This window comes from Citrus clementina, unplaced genomic scaffold (assembly GCF_000493195.1).
Source record: "Citrus clementina cultivar Clemenules unplaced genomic scaffold, Citrus_clementina_v1.0 scaffold_2, whole genome shotgun sequence".
Taxonomy (NCBI): Eukaryota; Viridiplantae; Streptophyta; class Magnoliopsida; order Sapindales; family Rutaceae; genus Citrus; species Citrus x clementina.
The window spans coordinates 7,415,965-7,436,439 of record NW_006262688.1 but is presented as its reverse complement, the minus strand read 5'-3'; the positions used below and the strand labels follow the sequence as shown (position 1 = coordinate 7,436,439).

The following is a 20,475-nucleotide window of genomic DNA, read 5'->3' as shown; positions in this document are numbered from 1 at the left end:
GTTAATGATTCATCTTCTTTCTGCTTCTGAAATAACAGTTTTAATCGTTTCCCGATTGAAGATGCAAAATATTTGTCCTTGAAAAAATAACATCTAATGCTGGCCGAGAAACTCTATTGGCAGGTGGGGAGTGTTGAGATTAATGTTTTTTTTAGTGGAAAGTTAAGATAAACCTTTTTGCCCATCTAAAATTTCGGTGATACGTGCCTAGTAGCCAGCATCAAGTGAAAGGCAGAGAATTGTAGAAATTTTTTGTTTCAGAGATCAATTTCAGTTACTTTACACATGCAGCTGTAATGAAACTACTAATCACAACTACGAAGCTTGCCTCATTCATATGTTATTATCGGCACTGTCCAAATAATGTGAACACATATGGCCTTTTCCTTTCAAAGATTGATATTTTGGATCATAACATTTGAAGGTGGGAAGATGGCTTAGATGAAAAAGCTGAATATGATACTGCTGGAAATTTGATGACTCAGATTGCTAGATCTCCTTTTGTTCAGGTGTGTTTTGTGAAAAAAGACTTTAGAATTCAGGGTTTTTTCATTCTTCATGTACCTTAGGACATTGCTGCTACAGATTCCACTCGGAGTCACGGAGGACAGACTCATCGGATCTGTTGACGTTGAGGAGTCCGTGAAAACAGGAACAACTGTTTTCCAGCCTGGCCTTCTGGCTGAAGCTCATAGAGGTGTCTTATATATTGATGAGATTAATCTTTTGGATGAAGGCATTAGTAATCTGCTTCTTAATGTATTGACGGAAGGGGTTAATATTGTGGAACGAGAGGGAATCAGTTTCAAACATCCGTGCAAGCCACTTTTGATTGCTACTTATAATCCAGAAGAGGGTGTCGTACGTGAACATTTACTAGATCGCATTGCAATTAATTTGAGGTATATACCTTTTTTTAGAAAATGGAATGTGTTTTTTATCTTTGTTTCCTCTTTCCCATTCCATCAATGGCACAGTTGTTCTGCAGTGCAGATCTTCCAATGACTTTTGAAGATCGTGTTGCCGCTGTTGGTATTGCTACACAATTTCAGGAACGTAGTAATGAAGTCTTTAAAATGGTTGAGGAAGAAACAGACTTAGCAAAGACTCAGGTATGCTCTGCTTTAACGACTATCTTTTAAGTTAGAAGCTTTGCATTGATATCTTATGCATCCACAATTTCACTCGATTGAAAGTCGAGACTTTCTTTGGAGTTTGGTCTTATAAATAGGATTTACAGGTTATGTGGTAGTTTATGGCGGGTCGCTTGCCTCGTCTGGTTGCTGTTCTATGATAACTGTCTTTGTTAATATAAGAATTTAAATGAACAGAGAGCCTCTTAAAAGGCTTGAACAATTTTCCCAGAGAATTTGACATAGGAAAATTAACCGAAAAATATACTGGAAGTAGTAATAATAATTAGATTTCTTGTACCTATGCCACTTGGCTTCATTTTGCAGTATGATGCCTTTGATAATAATATTATTATATGTCAGGTCAGTGCCATATTTTATTCATAAATTTTTTTTTGCAGTCATTGATTATACATTACTGAAATGAAAATCCTAACCATTGTTCTGATGCGTTTTTGGTAGTTTTTATTACTTATGGTATTCTTTGATAATGAAAATGAAACTGTTTCATTAATTTAACAAAAGTGTGATTGCTTGCATGTATTCATGCGTTGCAGATCATTTTGGCTAGAGAGTATTTGAAGGATGTTGCCATTGGCAGGGAGCAGTTGAAGTACCTGGTTATGGAAGCCCTTCGAGGTGGTTGCCAGGTCTGCACATTGATACTGTAAATTCTGTTTTAAATTTCATGAAAAGGCCAAACCGTAGGATCATTGTGAAGCGGAGCTTTATAAAATTCTTGAACACTATCAAGATGACTTTTGCTCAAAATTTTATGAATCTCTAGAATTTGTTATGGTCAGTGTCATTCTGCCATTTATTGAGCACCTGTGCTTAAAGAACCTTCATGGTGATAATTTAAAAGAATACAGATGATGCAACTGATTAGAATATAAACAGCATTGATCAGGAAAAGATAATCAGAGCAGCACCAGCACATATTGTGCCCTTTCTATGAACAAGTACAGGCTCCATTCTTCATTATCCATGACAAGAATTACACTGAATCAGAGAGAAGATTACACTTAACACAATGATACCAAGATCACTCTTTTACAATCCCTATAAAGAGAGTTAGGCTGAGTTAAAGAACTGTTACGTCAGCTTCTTATATAGCAAAACCTGTGTAAGGTCAAATCTTGGTCAAAGGTAGTTATCCTTAACTAATTCCTCTTCCTGCTCATAAGTGAGTGCCCCATTGTTACCACGTCAGCAAAAGCGTTAATACCTTTTGCTCCATTCACAACTGAATTTTAAATCATTTTACAATAGAAATATTTCCAGTTTGTTTAAAATTTCTAAGTAGATATTGTCAACGTTTAAATTTGCTTTTATTATTGGACTGCAATTACATAACTTTTGATGGTCTTTTATCAACTTCAGGGACACAGAGCAGAACTATATGCAACCCGGGTTGCAAAATGCTTAGCTGCCTTGGAAGGACGTGAGAAAGTTAACGTGGATGACCTGAAAAAAGCTGTTAAGTATATTCTTCTAAATTGTAATGCACATGCTCTTCTGCCCATTGGCTTTGCACATCCATTTGAAGATTAATACTTTTTAAAGGCATCTTGCTTTATCAAAATGCTATATTACCCCCTACAGCACTTCCACTGCACCCCACCAAAAAAAAAAAAAATGGCTCAAACAAAAATGATACATTTTTTATTTTATAATCTATAGAATGTTCCTATTTTTCTAAAATGAGAGATGGCATAATGAGAGCTATTGGAATGAGCCAATAACTCACAATTTATTGTCTTTTACATAAAACGCTTGCTGATGTCAGCTAGAATTTATCTCCTTGCTTTTAGTATTTTTATTACACACGAGACAATGAATTGATAGCCGCTGGACCTATCTAATGGCTATCATCAATATATGCAGACTGGGATATGAAAATATTTAAGCAAATCAGTCTTTATATTTCATTGGTAACCAATTATTATGTGTTTGTATTTTTCTCGCTGGGCACCTTTTCAATATTGTTTTGGCATGGCAATTTTTAACTGTCTATTGATCACCAGTTATCTTTCTGCTCAATGACTTAGTTTTGTTTATGCTTTCTTTGATTCTTGATTATTAGAATCGGTCAGCGTCTTTTAAAACCATTTTGGAAACCTCTTGAGCTATTATGGTATTGGAAGGGTGCATGTTTGATTGAAAAAATGAAAAAATAAAGAAATACAGTTGGTGAAATTTCACTGTAATTACTTATTTGGAGTCTTCTCTACCTCAGACCTTTTAAGTTTCAACAGAATCAAAGTCATATTTTGTACCATACAAATATAAAATTCTTGTTCTGGTTCACTGGCGATTCTTCTTCCTTTTTCTATATTTTTCCTTCTCTCAAGACTTCCTTCTGCTAGAAAAATTTTGTTCTTGATCAAAATACTGTTGTTTGCAGAGCTTCTTTGATGTATCCATGTAGATAGTAGAAGTTAAAAATGCTATAATTGTATCAGATTTTTTGTACAATCATATATTCCCAATAGATGAAAAGTCTGCTGTTTCATATTGTCTGTTGGTCATCGATGATATCCTAATACACAGAAAGAAAGGCAACATACACAAACTTTTTTTTTTGACATATATCTAATGCAGGTGGAACTGGTCATTCTTCCTCGTTCGATAATTAATGAGACCCCACCAGAACAGCAAAACCAACAGCCTCCACCACCTCCCCCTCCGCAAAATCAAGATTCAGGGGAGGAGGAGCAGAATGAGGAGGAAGATCAGGAGGTTTGTTAAAATGGATCAGTATTTTAGATTTTTTAGCCTACATCCATTTCTCTTATATTAATATCAAGAAGTATGGTGGTGCTTTTTTCCCAGGATGAGAATGATGAAGAGAATGAACAGCAGCAGGAACAGTTGCCTGAAGAATTTATTTTTGATGCAGAAGGGGGTTTGGTTGATGAAAAACTTCTTTTCTTCGCACAACAAGCGCAGAGACGCCGAGGTAAGGCTGGGAGAACAAAGAATGTAATCTTTTCAGAGGATAGAGGGCGATATATTAAGCCAATGCTCCCAAAGGTTATAACCCTTTATCCCTCCGTATCTCCCTTCTTTCTACCATGCATAAGACATTAAAATTTCTGCTGTATACATGTGCTCTTTTCTCAATCTATTATTTCTTTTCTGGTCCTGAGAAGTGAGAACTTGTTGATTTTATGGACCCTTAGTGTGCATCATCAGTAAGTCCAGTTTCCAGTTGATTGGCTAGTAGTGTTTTATGTTTTTCTAAACTTTCTTTCCTCATACATACTTCACTTCATCAGTCTGAGTAAGCTCCATATCTTTCACAGGGTCCTATTAAGAGATTAGCTGTTGATGCAACACTTAGAGCAGCTGCACCATATCAAAAACTACGTCGAGAGAGGGATACTCAAAAAACTAGGAAAGTTTTTGTTGAGAAAACTGACATGAGGGCAAAAAGAATGGCAAGGAAAGCAGGAGCATTGGTAGGTTTGATGTTCTCAGTGCTTATTTTACAATTAATACTTTTACCATTTCAGGAAGAAAAAGGAAAAAGAATGAAGCTGATTTTCTCACAAAAACCATCTTGCATATTTTATTCTGGTTGATGCTTCATAATTTCGACAACTATTATATGCCAGTATATCAATATTGAGTAATGATATAGCCACAAAATCTTCTACAAATTTATTTTGTACAAACTGATGTGGTGTTAATTTCTTGATTGAATTAAATATCTCTTGGCTCACATGATTTATTTCTATTATTTTATATTTTCATTCAACTAATGAATTAATGACGCATCAGTTTGTACAAGAGTTTGTGGCTGTATTATCATTCATCAATATTTTCATCTTCTGTTTTTAGCTGCCTTTAATTGCCATGGAAAAATGGAAAATTGAACCTGTATGTTGGTTTGTGTGGAAGCGGACCATAATCTCATTTTGTGGGGCTTAGTCCAAATTTAAATAAATTCATAGTTGACTCTGCTTGTTTCATTTATTTTTATTGTTCATGTGTGAGAAATAGAGTAATAAATTCAATTGAAAAGGGCTGACAACTTTTAATGCATTTGACATTTGAGTTCTTGAAATTACTGTTTGTGGAAGGTAATATTTGTGGTTGATGCAAGTGGGAGCATGGCACTCAACCGAATGCAAAATGCTAAAGGTGCAGCACTTAAGCTACTTGCTGAGAGTTATACAAGCAGAGATCAGGTAACTTCAAACTGCAAATTATTCAGTATTTGGATTAAACAATATTCTCTTTCCATTGATTACTTTATTTCGCTGCAGCAAAGAATCAATTAATTTCTCCTTGGTTAATTGAATTTCCTTTGTCCCGATAGGATGTTCTAGTTGATTTTATCACTTGCTGTTAAAGCAAGAGGACAAGGGTTCAATCCCAAAGGGATATGTTTAATTTGGGATGGGACGGGTAGGGTGCATGGTTAAAAAAGAAAAAAAATGTGAATCTTTCTTTTCCTAGATTATTTTTCTCAGTGATGCATTTTATCATTTCCATGCAGTTCTGAAAATAAGCAAAGCTCCAAAGTTGGCTTTACAAAAGCCTGTGTTGCACATATTTACCTTTTAACTAATTTCAGGTATTGTTTGCTGGTAATTTAAGTAGGTTTCCATTATTCCTTTCCGAGGAGACTCTGCAGAAGTCCTTTTGCCTCCTTCCAGATCAATTGCAATGGCAAGGAAACGTCTAGAGAGACTTCCATGTGGCGGTGGTTCTCCTCTAGCTCATGGTTTATCAATGGTGTGTAGATCTGTTAAACCCCATCATTGTGGCATCTTGACAAAGATATTCTTAAGATGTTGGTGGCTTTTATTGTCAGAAACTATTGATGAACGTCTAAATGTTGCAAATGACTCCTCTTCTGATTATTGGAACCCAACTTGTTGATTATTATTTAGTGTACCAAGCAATTATTCTCTTTCTAAGATTTTCCATCCCTTCTCGTTCCTGCTTAAAGCTGTTCTTTTACCATCAAGTTCTACGAATTTTGGCATTTATTGTTCCAATTTTCTAATTATAGACAATCATTTATGATTATTTAATGCTTTAATATGCCTAGGCCGTCAGGGTTGGGCTAAATGCGGAGAAGAGTGGTGATGTTGGGCGTATAATGATTGTTGCAATAACAGATGGCAGAGCTAATATATCGCTGAAAAGATCTACGGATCCTGAAGCAACTGCTTCTGATGCCCCTAGGCCTTCGTCACAAGAATTGAAGGTAAATAATGAGAACCACAGTGTACGCTTAGTTTATCAGTATCAATGCACTTTGCTGACTGGCTGCGAACTTTCGTCACGATGAGATGATCTTTTATTTTATTTTATCGTATTTTCTCGTGATTCTTATTTTGAACTTGAGCATACTTGTTCAACCAATGCATGATCACCCATACAAATAAGATTTGGCAATTGGCATGCTTAGGTTCGAAGACATTCCTCGAAATTTAATATTGGAACTAATTGATATTGTTACATCTTTTTGTTTGATGAAGGATGAGATTCTTGAAGTTGCTGGGAAAATATACAAAGCGGGGATGTCTCTCTTAGTTATCGACACAGAAAACAAGTTTGTTTCTACTGGCTTTGCCAAAGAGATTGCCAGAGTTGCTCAAGGTGTGTTTGTTTGCTTTGAATACTGCTGGTTTTTCTGGATTCATATGCAACTAACACAAAATTTTTTTATTTTTGCAGGAAAATATTACTACTTGCCAAATGCTTCAGATGCTGTTATTTCAGCTACGACAAAGGATGCTTTATCAGCATTGAAGAATTCTTGATTTTTGTCCCTCTTCAATTTTTTATTTTTTATTTTTTAACTTTCTTATTTGGTATTAACAAAATCCTTTGATAGCATGTTCAAAAAGAAACAACTGACATTTACCCATTTCTCATATTGTGTAGCCTGTGAAACGTATGGCTTACATTTTATTTTATTTTATATAATTTTTCGATGGACTGTGTGAAATATATGTTACAACTTTCATTGAGATACAAAGAACTTGAGTTTTCTTAATTATTCAGTAGTATTTGTAAATGTGTGCATACATTAAAGTACCGTGGAATATTGAGATAGATCAGATATCAAATTAAATTTATTAATTTCAAGTGATACTCTGCTCAATTACTCCTCTGGGATTTATGAGAAATTATCCTTTCAAAGCTGAAATAAAATAAAAATACTTCAACCAATTGAAAAGTAATTACTTACTACTGTCCTAGGTTTATAATAAAGAATAATTCTATTATTTATAAATTTAAAATTATGAATAAAATATTTATATTGCATTCAACCGTTGAATTCATTTAAATGAATGGATCCATTAAAATACAACACCTAAGTGCAATGGTGGCATGGTACCACCGTTGCAGCATAGTTTTCTTCTTATATTGATTTCTTATATTGATTGACCTAATGCAATTTACAATCTGATGGACTGAATGACAATAATACTCAATTCCATAGGAAAAACAAAAATTACAGATTAAGGGTAATTTGGTAACTTGACATTTCTTTTAGAATAGGCTGGATCACTTCATTTTGACTTGTATAATTTTCCCGTCTCTATAATGGGAGATGTTATTTCGACTGCATCCTTTCGACGAGCTTTGGTTGCGACGTGAATGATTTGCTGGATGAGTTCGGAAATGAAGCTTAGTGAACATGTTTTTTGTTTGACGCTCAACCCAGTTCCTTCGAATAAGGTAGGAAAACACATACCTACTTGTTGTAATTGTTTGGTGCTGAGTCCACGATCCGTAAAAGAGATGAATGAAATACTATTGCTAGATATTGTAATGGACAAGAATAATTTTGATTTGAAAGATAACTCCGGGGCTTTGGTGAATGAAGATGCGATTTATGTGATTGGTATGGGAGGTGTTGGCAATGAAAATCTGGGTAGCCTTTTATCCAGATAGTTTCTTATTCAGTGACTGTTTAAGTGGAAAAAGACTTTCGAGGTCATTTTTTCAACAGTCAATTAAGAATTGCTCTTATCTTAAGGTCAATTTTTTAACAATCAATTAGTATATGTCTTGATTTTAGATGCATGACCTTATCCATGATCTTGAGCAATTAGCAAATCTGAGTGGCCTTCTATCTGGAAAGTTTTCTTTCCAGTGACTGGCTGGACCAGACAAGCTTGGGAAATTCGCTGAATAAATATGCAGGTTGATAAATAATGAAAACCTATCAAAAACCATTTATTTTAAATAAGATAGTATTGGAAAGTTCGAAGCCTTTTATGATGTAGCAGATGATCAATATAAAGATTTGGTGGGCTGCTGAACAAAAATGCTTTAGGAAATATGAGGTTGATAAGTAATGCAAACTTATCGAAAACCATTTATTTTAAATAAGATAGTATTAGAAAGTTTGAAGTCTTTTGTAATGTAGCGGATGGATTTTGCAAAAAGGATGGTTGGGAAGTACTTTGAGAGTTTGAGAGGGCTGATCCCAACACTGGGGATAATCCCCTCGATGCCGATCACATCTGGCGCTCTGCCATTTTGAACACAATTCTGGGGTTGATCCTTTCTAAATGCCTGATTGGTCTGTCTCAGAAAATGTACGAAGTGGACTGCTGTTTGGCTGACCCCTTTCTTCCCTTTCGGGTTGGGAATTCAAGTAGGAAGGAAGAGTACACCACTTATGATGCTAGTGTTAGGGTTATTTGATGATTAATGTTCGTGTTGATTTGTTATCAACGCCACAATGGTTAGGCGTCTTGTCTTTTAAATATATTAGAGCTTCTAGTTGAAATTAGAGATGATAAACATCTATGATGTCTTGATCTTTAAAATTTGAAGACACTTGTAGTAGAAAGGTATTGTTCTCTAAAGAAATTGTGTCAAGACATGGGGAGCCTCAGTTACCTACGACATCTCAAAATTTCTGATGTTGATTCATTGGAAAGAGTGGACAAACTGACCACTTTTATTTTTATGGGCTAAGCATTTGCTCTATATGAGTTGAAGTTGTAAACACGGCTTCGGGATACACTCAACATTTTAAAGATGGAGACTGTAGATGATGTTGGGGAGGCCAAGGATGCTGACTTAAATGGCAAGTGAAACCTTAACATGTTGTTGCTGAGAATTGTAATATTGGCATTTGGCAATTCAAGGAAGGCAGAAATTGAAAGATGAGTGCTTGACATGCCTTTACACCATGCAGAATCAGAGATCTCAAGATCTGTAAGCTATTATTTGAGTGGGGAATGCATAGACTCACACTTCTTTTAGACATCTCTTCATTAACAGAGGATGTTCAGAGAATGCCCTGCCGCCCTCACTTTTGAACCCATTAATCTTGGATGTTCTAGTTCTCTGCTAGAACAAGGGTGCATATGGGATGAAGGTTGATGTTGCCACATGATAACCCAGATACACATCTACAAGGTAAATCCATTTCTGAAATGCTTTAGTGTTACCTTTTTTCTACATTTCCGTAAATGAACTTCATGATCTTTGGCTGTTAAAGAAAGAAATGAGATAACAAACAAAATGTATGCCTGGACAACTGCAGGATTTGCTATGATTTTACAAATAGTGTTATTAATTATTTCTTTTCAATATTGATTTTGAGGAATTAGCTTCAGAGTAATTGAACAACTTGCAAATGATTTTGAAAGGCAAGTAATATTTTTCCCTTGGGAAAGTTAAAGCAAAATAGGTTTTGTGAATTCTCTGTTCCATTAATCAAAACCTTAATATCTTTATTGCCTACTGTTTGACAATTTATAGCTTATAGCATGGATATACAACCATCTTATATCTGTATGCATGTAGTTCAACCTCCTGTCTTTGTTCTGTGTTTTTGTTCTTTTTGTTTGACAAGGTCAAAGTTCTTTAAAACACTTGGGCAATGGGCATTTAGACGAGGGACAATTGCAACCCAATGGATTTGCATCAATACATGTTTATGTTATTAAAATGAATGGACCGTAGAGACTATCATCATTTTGCTCGTCGCTAATGGAAAATCAATTTAATTTTCTTCTTTTGATAATTTCTGATATGTTATTCTTGTGCTTACAAATCAATTCTAGGTTGTTTTGACTAGAAAATAATAAAATTTTAGGTTGTTTCCTCAATTCCACCACGAAGTAAAACATTACAGTTGTGTTTGTGTTTTTATTTGCAGTTCAATAAATCGATGGGATTATTTTTTTAGAAGTAACCCTTGTTGAGTATGTATAATGTCTGCAGGAGCAACAATGTTCTTCGTCTCCAGAAGTACCGGATGTTGAAGATACAGAATATACTGGTATTAGGTGTATTTGCTTTGGCTTTCTTGGCTTAAAGCTGCAGTGTTGTCTTTGCTGTGTATGTAAACAAAGGTGGTGTACAATCAATCACCTGTAAAACAGATTGATTTCACTTGGATTTTTGTATTTGATTGCCCCATCAAAACATAATTTTTTTTTTTTTTGGTTGTGACTTATGTTGATGAGAGTGGGCATTTGTTGCTTCCATTTACAGATAAATAAAAGATATTATAAATGAAATTTGTTTAGGTAAATGTAATATTACGCAGGTAATAACAAACTCGAGCCAGCCATGCATGATGATGATTGTTCATTGATTAAGTGCTTACCCCAAGTATATGATGATATAAAATAGGATTAGTGACTGTTTAACAATTGCCATTTTCCAATTTAGGTGTCGGATTCCCATATAGGAGAAGAAAACTAGAAAAGCAAAAGAACGGGAATAATTGGTACAAAATTTAACAATTATGTTTTTTTTTCAAATGTCAAAATAATATACTCATGGGTCTCGCTAAATCACTAAATACTGGTTTAAGTTTTGATAGTTGTATTTATCTACTCTTAACAAACAGTTTGTTTCTAGAGATATTTGTATTTTGAGTTATTAATATCTTATTGATAAAAATGAACGAAAAAAATGTAAGGTAGATTAAAAAAAAATATTTAAAACTGAGCCAATTAAAAAAAAAAAATATTCTCATGCAAGAGTTGAAGAAATCATACTTTTATACAATATTTTAATTAAATTCTACATAATGATCAATAAAATTTTGATTAATAAAATTTTGCATCGTTTATATTAAAAAACATGTACTTGGATTTCTAATTTATCTTTTCCTTTGTAATTAATTTTCTGGAAAGCATATTTTTAAATAAAAAAATTTATGAATATTATATCAAAGACATTCAACAAAATTAAAAATATTAAGAAAAAAATCGAAATTTTGCATTATATATTAATTTTTAAACTGTTTTCAACTTTCAAATCACAAATACTCAAACCGACGTCGCTTTGGCCTCCTAACAAGGCAACGGCCAACGAGCAACTAAAACGCAAAGCGTGAGTGGCGCTAAGCTAACCAACCAAAGTTGAAAGACTTGGAAACCCCGTCTTTCTTCCGGCCGTCACAGAGGCAAGTCAGTCACTCTCTCAGTCAACCTTTCTTTCAAACAGTTGGTGTGCACAAAAATATCAAAGAGAAAGATCAACAGAAACAGTAAACCCAAAACCAAAAAAAATAAAGAAATGTGGTACCTGTGCGTGTTTTTCCACAGACTGTTAGATTACAGAAAGCCAGAAGTTGAATCATTAGCTTACCTCTTCGGTGTCAATGATGCTTTAGAATGGAAGCTTCCAATACACCACCACCCTGACTCTCCTTTTCATTTCGTCAATCTTCCCTCTGAAGATATCGCTCGCAGCATTGCCAATCGAAGTGAGTTTCTTAAGTATTTTTAATAATTATTGTTTCTTTTTTAAACTTAATTGTAATTTAATTATTTCTCATAGGTATACTGGTGAAGGGGATGTACGAAGTTTGGGGAGAAGGAAGTAGTTATGAAGAATTGGAGGAGGCTATTAGAAGTTACCCAGAAGACCAGATGCTCCCGTATTTGAGCTCTGATACCACTTTCAAGATTACTGTTGATAGCTTTGGTAAAGTCTTCAGCTTCCAGGAGCAAAATGATCGAATTAAAGGACTTTCGTATATTCCTTTCAAGGTCCGTTGTTTTGTATCTTACCATTTGCTCATTGTGTGTTTTAATGAAGCAATAATGTTAGTGACATATAGCAATACCATTTTCCCTTTTTTCGCAATTGGTGACATATAGCAATATTATTTTCCCTTTTTTCACAAATTGGGTATCTTTCTATTTATTTAGAAGAGGTGGTATGATTGTGATTGATTGTGTGCTCTGTTTCTGTTCTGTTTCCTTGGACACACACCATGCTGTGTTTCTGTTTTGTTAGTCATTTACCTCTATGATGCATTCTGAGCACTTCTTGGTTGTACAATGTCTGAAGCTGCTATGCGCTTTTTTTTTTTTTTCACCTCTATTGATTTCAACTTCAAAATATATGACTTAGCAATCATTACATCAGTTAAACGCATTTAGAACATATGAACCTTCTTGTACTTTCAAATCATCTTTTTTCTTATGCTATCTTAAGATATTGTTCAGCCTTTTTTCTCTCGCTACCTCCATATGACCATGATAGATTCCCAAAATCTTGGAAAAGACCTGCTACTGCCTCTAGGATTAACTTGTCTCCATTATAGTCTCTCACAATTAGGATGACCATCTCACAGGCGCAACAGCTTGGTGCTAATTTTTCTTTTCAAAATTTTGTTGTTCCCTATTTTACATCAACTATTTCTTTTTGGGGCAGTAAACTGCATGGTTTTTCTGAAGTGGCAGAGTTTGCTGCTTTTAAAAATAATAATTATAATAAAAACAAAAAATAAGAAATAAAAATTTAATCCACTACAGGCAGCAACAAAGTAGAGGATATTTTTCCATTCTTATAAGTTCCATCTTTTAAATGATATAATTGGTATCTTAAAAATTTAAATAAAAAATGTATTTTGAGTGGGTGTTAAGAATAATTTATTTTATTTAGTTTTAACAGCCCAGATATTTAAAAATTCAAGATTTTCTAAATATCTCAAAGTTTCTACTGGTCAGTCAAAATTAGGCAAAAGTTCGAGAATGGATGGATTATAGGTTATGTCACTAAGTTCTAATGGCAATCAATTTATGTATTCTTTATCATCTCTAAAGTAAAGGAGTAATCAATATGTTGCAGGGTCGAGTTAATTTGAAAAATCCAGATCACAAGTTTTGGCTTATAGAAACTGATGACTATGGAGTGAATAATGGGCTCCCACCAGTGGCAGAAAGGAGAATCTTTTTCGGTAGAGAAATAGGTGCTGCTGATAGGAAACTAATACCAACATATCAGTTAAAAAGCCGCAATTATCTTGGCCCCACAGCAATGGATGCAGAAGTGGCTTTCTTAATGGCCAACCAGGCATTGGTTGAACCTGGGAAACTTGTCTATGACCCTTTTGTCGGCACTGGGAGTATTCTTGTTGCTGCAGCTCACTTCGGTGCAATGACAATGGTTAGCACTTGTTGCTCTCTTATTTACTTTGAAATACATTGCACTTGGTAGTTCTGTTTCAGAGTTTTTATCAACTATGTGCTCGTTATAAACTGGTTTAGTTATTATTTAACAGTTTTTAATATGTCAGGGTGCAGATATTGACATTAGAGTTGTCCGCGATGGGCGTGGCCCAGATACTAATGTTTGGAGCAATTTTAAGCAGGTGAATATTCTGTGTGATAGCATTTCCTTTCATTTCTTTTTTTGTTTAATGGAATATTTTATTTTAAGACGTACTTTAAACACTTGGTTGGTTATCCACACCACAAAAAGCAGTGATGAATTGTCATTAATATGCAATTGTGAACTCATTTGACATTATTAACTTATACTCCTTTTATATTAATAGCTCATTCTTAATTCTTTAGGTTTGAAAAGTTAATGTGGACCATGGTTTGTATAATTGTATCAGAATTGCATGACACTGTACTCGTTCTCATATTTCTGCAGTATGGATTACAAATGCCTATTGGTTTGCTAAGGGCAGATAATAACCTTCCACCTTGGCGTCCTGGTTTGAAAGAGGTATGTATGGGAGATTTTTACTCTTGCAGTGTGTACTGTGTAATAAGTGGTTCCTTTTCTGTCTGTACTCTGGTAGATTTTATTACTTAATTTTTCAATTGATTTCTTAACAATTATGATGTGCCAGTAATTTTGCTACTGACAGTTAAGAAAATATTACATCATCTCACAATAGAATCCCAAAAATTTTAACTGAAAGTAAAATGCACTAAATTGAAGCAAATTTTACTGGTGCGTGTTTACTAATTTGAGGCATTATACAATGACGAATTCTTTAGGATTTTATGGCAGTAATGTTGCGTTCTTAACAACATAACATCCATGTCCTTTTTGATGTTATTGACTAAAAAATGAAACTTTTACTAAATTTGAAGTATCAAATCGTTGAACTAAATTTTTTATTTATTTGTGTATCGGATGGTGACAGTTTTATTTTTAAAAAGCCTGAACTTACCAGATAGAAATGAATTTCTGTCTGTTCAACTGTTGTTGACTGCAATTTACCCAATGCTGTACAAATAAGAAGAAAGATGGTTGCCTAAGAACCTTATGGTGACATTTGGTAAAAGTTTAATCATTGATTGGAACTCTTAAGTTACATAAATTGATTATTACTGTTATTTTTCTGGATCTTATATTTTCATTTAAAGTTATATTATGTTGATTAGGTCTTTGATGCCATAATCTGTGACCCTCCTTATGGAGTGCGGGCTGGTGGACGTAAATCTGGTGGACGTAAATTGCTAAAGGGAGTCGTGGATCCTTACACTGTTCCTGATGACAAGAGAGTTGGCCACATACCATCGACAGCTCCATACTGCTTATCTGAGTGTGTGCATGATTTGCTTGACCTTGCTGGTAGGATGCTAGTAATGGGTGGCAGGCTTGTGTATTTCTACCCTGTTCTAAGAGAAGATTCAACGCGGAACCCTTTCCCTGAGCACCCATGTTTTAAATTGGTTGCTTCTTCTGAACAGATCTTAAGCTCACGTTACAGTCGGGTTCTGCTAACAATGGTGAAGATAGGTCCGTACACTGAGGAAATTGCAGAGACCGCCAGGAGAAAACACTTGGAGTTTAGAGAGAACCATTTAAAGTGGTTGGAAGATGGTAATCTTCATTCTTCGGTCTTTGCTTCCGCTGATCCGCAGGTGACTGCAGCAGGCGATCTCAAACTCAGTAAAGACCCAAAACCGAAGTACCGCGGCAAGTATGTATAGTCTTCTGAGCTACAATGCCTTGTCTTTAGTAGAAAAATTTTTGTGGGCTTCATACGAAACTGGCACCAAAGTTGCACCATACATCCAATAACATGTGTTATCTGTAGTGGTCAGTTTTATGCATGAATGTGTAGCAATGGAGTTTCTGTCCGAAGCAATGAGGTTTTCTTTTATTCTTCACGAGAATGTTTAAATTTTAATCATCAAATTATCTAAGGAAATATTGCGTGTTTCAAAACATGTTTTGCAAAAAAATCTGGTCAGTAATTTATGAAGCTTGTGATTAGATATTATAATGGCTTTGATGTTGAATGCCTTCTACTAGAAGTCCATAAAAATGATAAGGTTTAAGGAAAGCAAAAATATTATCAACAATATTAATGAGCAGGGATTTTTAATAAAATGTGCCTCAATAGGTCAATAATCTCTACATTTAACCCATATTCACATAGTTTTTAGATATCTCTAATTACAAATATAAAATACATAAATTCAAAGAAATAATGCATTCAATATGAAATTTATATTATATAATTGTTCACATCGATTGGCTGCGAATGCATTCTATATTCACGGTGATCCAAGAACAAGGCTGAGATGTTTGGAATTTCTCATCGTTATCCAAAACTTTAAAATAAAAAAATAAAAAAATGATATTATGATAAAGTTATTAATTAACATAAATTTGTAAAAAGTTTTGTGAATTATTATAAAATTATACTCACTTAATAATTTTTAAATATCTAAATTTCTTTAAAAAAAATCTAACCAATCTAAAAAGTCTTAAAACCTAATAAATTAATACCCCGCTAAACAGTACTAGGATTTAAAAGCAGAGGAAAACATGCCAATTTCCGTAATTTTTAAAAATAAATTATGATTGGTTTTCGTAAAGGGATTATTATTGTTTATTTCGTAAATAATATAAGGAAAAATTGTAAACTTCTTAATACATCCTTCCTTGGGGCTTAGAAACCCTACTGACTTTTGACTCTTTGAGAATTTTTCTCTACTTCACAAGAAGTGCTCGAGGATGCAGACGGCAAAGGAGAAGCAGAGGACGAAAGAACCAGTGAAGATCTGGCTTTACGAGCTTATAAACTTGGCTTATGAGATGAAGATTTACTTGATGAGTTTGCAAGTAAAGCTTTTCTTGAAGCTGAACCCAGTTCTTTCAAGTGAGGTAAGAAAACTCAAACCCACTTGTTATAACAGATTGATGATGAGTCCGCGATCTGTAAAAGAGATGACTGTGAGATTGCAAGATATTGTTATGGACAAAGGTAATTTTGATTTGAAGGAGAATCTAGGTTTTTTGTTGAATAAGAATCAAATTCATGTAATTGGTATGGGAGGTGCTGGCAATACAATTATTAGTCATTTTAATCACTGAATAGGTTAAAGATGTTTGTCTTTTGGCAGCAAAAACACTTGGGGATATAAATTCATCAAGATTATTTTACATGGTTGTTAAGTTTGAAATTTCTTTTAGTTACGGTTTTATGAATTATTATTATCATAAAATTGAGACACCATTCGAGCTAGTTTGATTGAAAGTTTTTTAAGATGGGTTATGCATCTGGAGTGGTGATCGGCTTATCCATCGCGTACACGGTGTTTAAGATGGTTTGTAAGGATGATCGAAAGTAAAAGGTGAGAAGGGTGATCAAATTAGACAATGCAAAAAGAAATAAGATAGTAAATGCCTCTATGTCCCTGATGAGTAATTATTAATTAGTTTGCCTTGGTGTTTAAGATGGTTTGTAAGGACGATCGAAAGTAAAAGGTGAGAAGGGTGATCAAATTAGACGGTGCAAAAAGAAATCAGATAGTAAATGCCTCTATGTCCCTCGATGAGTAATTATTAATTAGTTTGGCTTACGGATGTATAAACTGATATATGTACTATTGTTCTTTGAGTAGACAGCATGGTGCTCTTCACATAATCTAGCAGTTGATTTGTAAAAACCACAATCCTGATTAAATTCAAATTATGTTTGTAAGATCAGTACGTGTACGGATCTTGAAGGGGTTAATGATTGTTATGTTCACGAATTTTAGTTGTAGATAGCATGGTGAAATTTTTGTTGAATAAGAATCAAAAAATGTAATTGAAATGGGAGGTGCTGGCAATACAATTAACAGTGGCCTTAACCATGGAAATGGAATAGACTAAAGATACTTGCTTTTTAGCAGTAAAAAAGCAATATTTTAGAGGCATGCACTTGCTTTTTACTTGTTTTTTAACGGTAAAAACTCTTGGAGACATACACTTACCAATATTTTACATCAAGGAGAATTAGTAAGAAATATATGGAATATTTAAGCGATTGTTTTCAAAAACAGTCTCTGTCGCGATTAACTGTAAATTCTCGTCAGCTCCGTCAAGACATTAATTCGGAATAGGTGCTTTTTCAAATTCCCTGACCTCGTAAAGTGACTAATTCAGAATATATGATTTTTTTCTTCTAGAATTCGTGATGAAATCAACATGAATGTATACTTAATATCTTATCTTATGGATAGGCATGATGTAGAAAAAGTTTGAAGCATTCTGTAAGTTTGTACATTTACGCTGCCATTTTAAATACTTAATGGCGTTGAAAATCTTGCAAAAATCAATTTCTCTTCTTTACAAGAAATTGTGTTAAGAAATGGGAATATTGTATAGAAAATAGCATTGAAATTAAAAATGATGTGTCATAATAATTAATAGAATAATGGAAAATAAAAGTTCTAAGGAATATAAGTGGATAGGTGATGTGGAAAAAATATATACATATATAAATGCAATGTCAATTTTTACAAAAAAAACTTTATGCATAATTTGTGTATGTAATTCCTTCATTATTTTATGTCAATTTATAGATCAGCTATTGAGTGACTGGATAATATTATTTGTGCACTTAAGTTATATAAATTCGATGCTAACTTTTATTTTTTTTCTGATTATTAAGAGACCGAAGCACCTTGAATATGTCTAAAGTTGAAGAGATATATCTAAATGATTATACTTTATAAAAAAAAATGCATAAACTGAGATTTTTGGAGTTTTATAGCTCACGCGATGGAGAGAACATAAATAAAGTACATAATTTTCAAGGGCTGGAGTGTATTTTCACTGAGCTGAGGTGTCTTTGAGTGGCATGGATGTCCATTCAAATCATTATCTTCAATCATTCGTCCAAAAAATCTTGTTTCGCCCGAAATACCTCGTAACAGTATTAAACAACTGTGGAAGGTTGTCCAGGTAAAGCTCATTATTTATATTATAATTACTCTTTTATCAGGAAATTATAGATATAAATGCTAATTATTTTCTTTTTTTTAATAAATATTTACAGCGCTTTTTTTGTGTGTATTACATTGGGTCCCGACTAATTCAGATTCGAACCGAGTAAGACCACTGGGGTGGCAAAGCTCTCCCAACAAATATTTAATGCAGCTGCATTTCTAAGTCTCAAACCGAATACTTTGGTTAAGTTAGAACAACTCTATGCCAGTTAATCTATGCGCCTGTTGGTAAATATTTATAGCGCCTTGTTAACTTAAAAAGTATAAATCTAAATCATTCAGAGCATTTAACTGAAATCCCAAGTCTTTCATTGGCCACAAATCTTGAGAGCTTGAATTTCCAAGGCTATACAAGTTTGCTGGAGACTCACTCCTCTATACGACATTTGAATAAGTTTGTTGCCCGAAATCTAAAACATTGCAGAAGTCTTACGAATCTTTCTACAAGTATTCATTTGGAATCTCTCCAAAAACTTATTCTTTCTGGCTGCTCAAATCTCATGAGTTTTCCAGAGCTCTTTTATAATATAAAGGAGTTATCTCTAGATGGAACTGCAATCAATGAATTGCCCTCATCTATTGAGTATCTATCCAAGCTTGTCATACTGAATCTTGGAAACTGCTCAAGGCTTGAAGGGCTCCCTAGCAAAATATGTAAGCTGAAATCTCTACAACACCTTAATCTCTCATGTTGCTCAAATCTAGAGAGCTTTCCTAACGAACTTAGAAATTTAGTAACTTAAAGGGAGCTGAAAGCCGAAAGAATTGCTATAAGTACTTTCATCAATTGTATGTTTGAAAAATCTTGGTTGATTATCTTTCGAGAGATTCAAGGATCATGAGTGCTGCAATTATTGCCTATTTCATTTGGCTTGAAATGTCTAACTTATCTGAAGCTAATTGATTGCAGCATCACAGAGTTACCTGAAAGTATTGGCTAGTTATCCTCATTGAGAATTTTATTTCTAGAAAAAAAACCATTTTGAGAGAATATCAGAAAGCATCATTCATCTGTCTCATTTGTATTGGCTCAGCATAAGCTACTGTAAGAGGTTCAATCCTTACCACAGTTTCCTTGTGATCTATATGATATTGAAGCACATTGGTGCTCATCACTAGAAACGTTATCAGGTTTATCAATTATCTTCACGAAAATATCTCGGAATACACAGTTATTTGATTTCATCAATTGTTTTAAATTGCACCAGAATGTAGTCCAAGGAATTATCAACAATGCTCAACTAAAATTACAGCTTCCAACAAGTGCTGGGTGGAAAGAACATGAAAATGTGTCTCTCTTAACTCTCTTTTTTAATGATGTTAGTTCTTTTTTCTCCTAAAACAGCGAATGAGATTTAAAGGTAACAATGTGAAAAATGATATTTTTCATTGAACAAGAATATTGTGAAATCTCATCAGGTAGTCACTTTTTCTCCAGTAGTGAACTTTTAGAGTGGTTTATGTTTCAAAACATATGATCTTTTATGACCCTCAGGCTGCCGCCAAGTTGGTTTTCTGACAATTTTGTTGGATTTGCTCTGTACGCTATTATTGCATTTCAGTTATGATCTCGCATTCACAGGTAACTTAAAAACCCAAGCCATCATCATAATAGTCTTGAAATACAACAATAGCGCGCAGAGCAATGTCAACAGAGTTGTCAGAGAACCGACCTGATAGCAGCTTGAGGATCATAGAAGATCTTATGTTTTGAAACATAAACCACTCTACTGGGAAACAATGACTACCTGATGAGATTTTACAATATTTTTGTTCCATGAAAAATATCATTTTTCACATTATTACCTTTAACTCTCATTCCCCTTTTTTAAAGGAAAAAGAAACTAACATTATTA

General features: G+C 34.0%; 2 protein-coding genes across 2 annotated transcripts in view; both read left to right on the top strand.

The window, feature by feature from the left end:
- LOC18053144 (magnesium-chelatase subunit ChlD, chloroplastic) overlaps positions 1-7,070 on the top strand; it is a 9,432-nt gene extending 2,362 nt beyond the window's left edge. The window contains exons 3-15 of the mRNA XM_006446147.2: positions 425-509; positions 586-902; positions 989-1,112; positions 1,691-1,783; positions 2,517-2,612; positions 3,738-3,875; positions 3,969-4,169; positions 4,442-4,597; positions 5,222-5,329; positions 5,745-5,879; positions 6,199-6,357; positions 6,632-6,752; positions 6,831-7,070. Coding sequence (XP_006446210.2) covers positions 425-509; positions 586-902; positions 989-1,112; positions 1,691-1,783; positions 2,517-2,612; positions 3,738-3,875; positions 3,969-4,169; positions 4,442-4,597; positions 5,222-5,329; positions 5,745-5,879; positions 6,199-6,357; positions 6,632-6,752; positions 6,831-6,916 — 1,819 coding nt within the window. The 3' untranslated portion in view covers positions 6,917-7,070. The remainder of the gene's footprint in view (positions 1-424; positions 510-585; positions 903-988; positions 1,113-1,690; positions 1,784-2,516; positions 2,613-3,737; positions 3,876-3,968; positions 4,170-4,441; positions 4,598-5,221; positions 5,330-5,744; positions 5,880-6,198; positions 6,358-6,631; positions 6,753-6,830) is intronic.
- A 4,411-nt stretch (positions 7,071-11,481) lies between these two features.
- LOC18053142 (tRNA (guanine(10)-N2)-methyltransferase homolog) lies at positions 11,482-15,479 on the top strand. Its single transcript, XM_006446145.2, has 6 exons — positions 11,482-11,847; positions 11,922-12,133; positions 13,221-13,538; positions 13,669-13,743; positions 14,031-14,105; positions 14,774-15,479. Exons 1-6 carry the CDS (start codon positions 11,658-11,660, stop codon positions 15,323-15,325), a joined length of 1,422 nt encoding a protein of 473 aa, XP_006446208.1. The 5' UTR covers positions 11,482-11,657; the 3' UTR covers positions 15,326-15,479.
- The last annotated feature ends 4,996 nt before the right edge of the window (positions 15,480-20,475 follow it).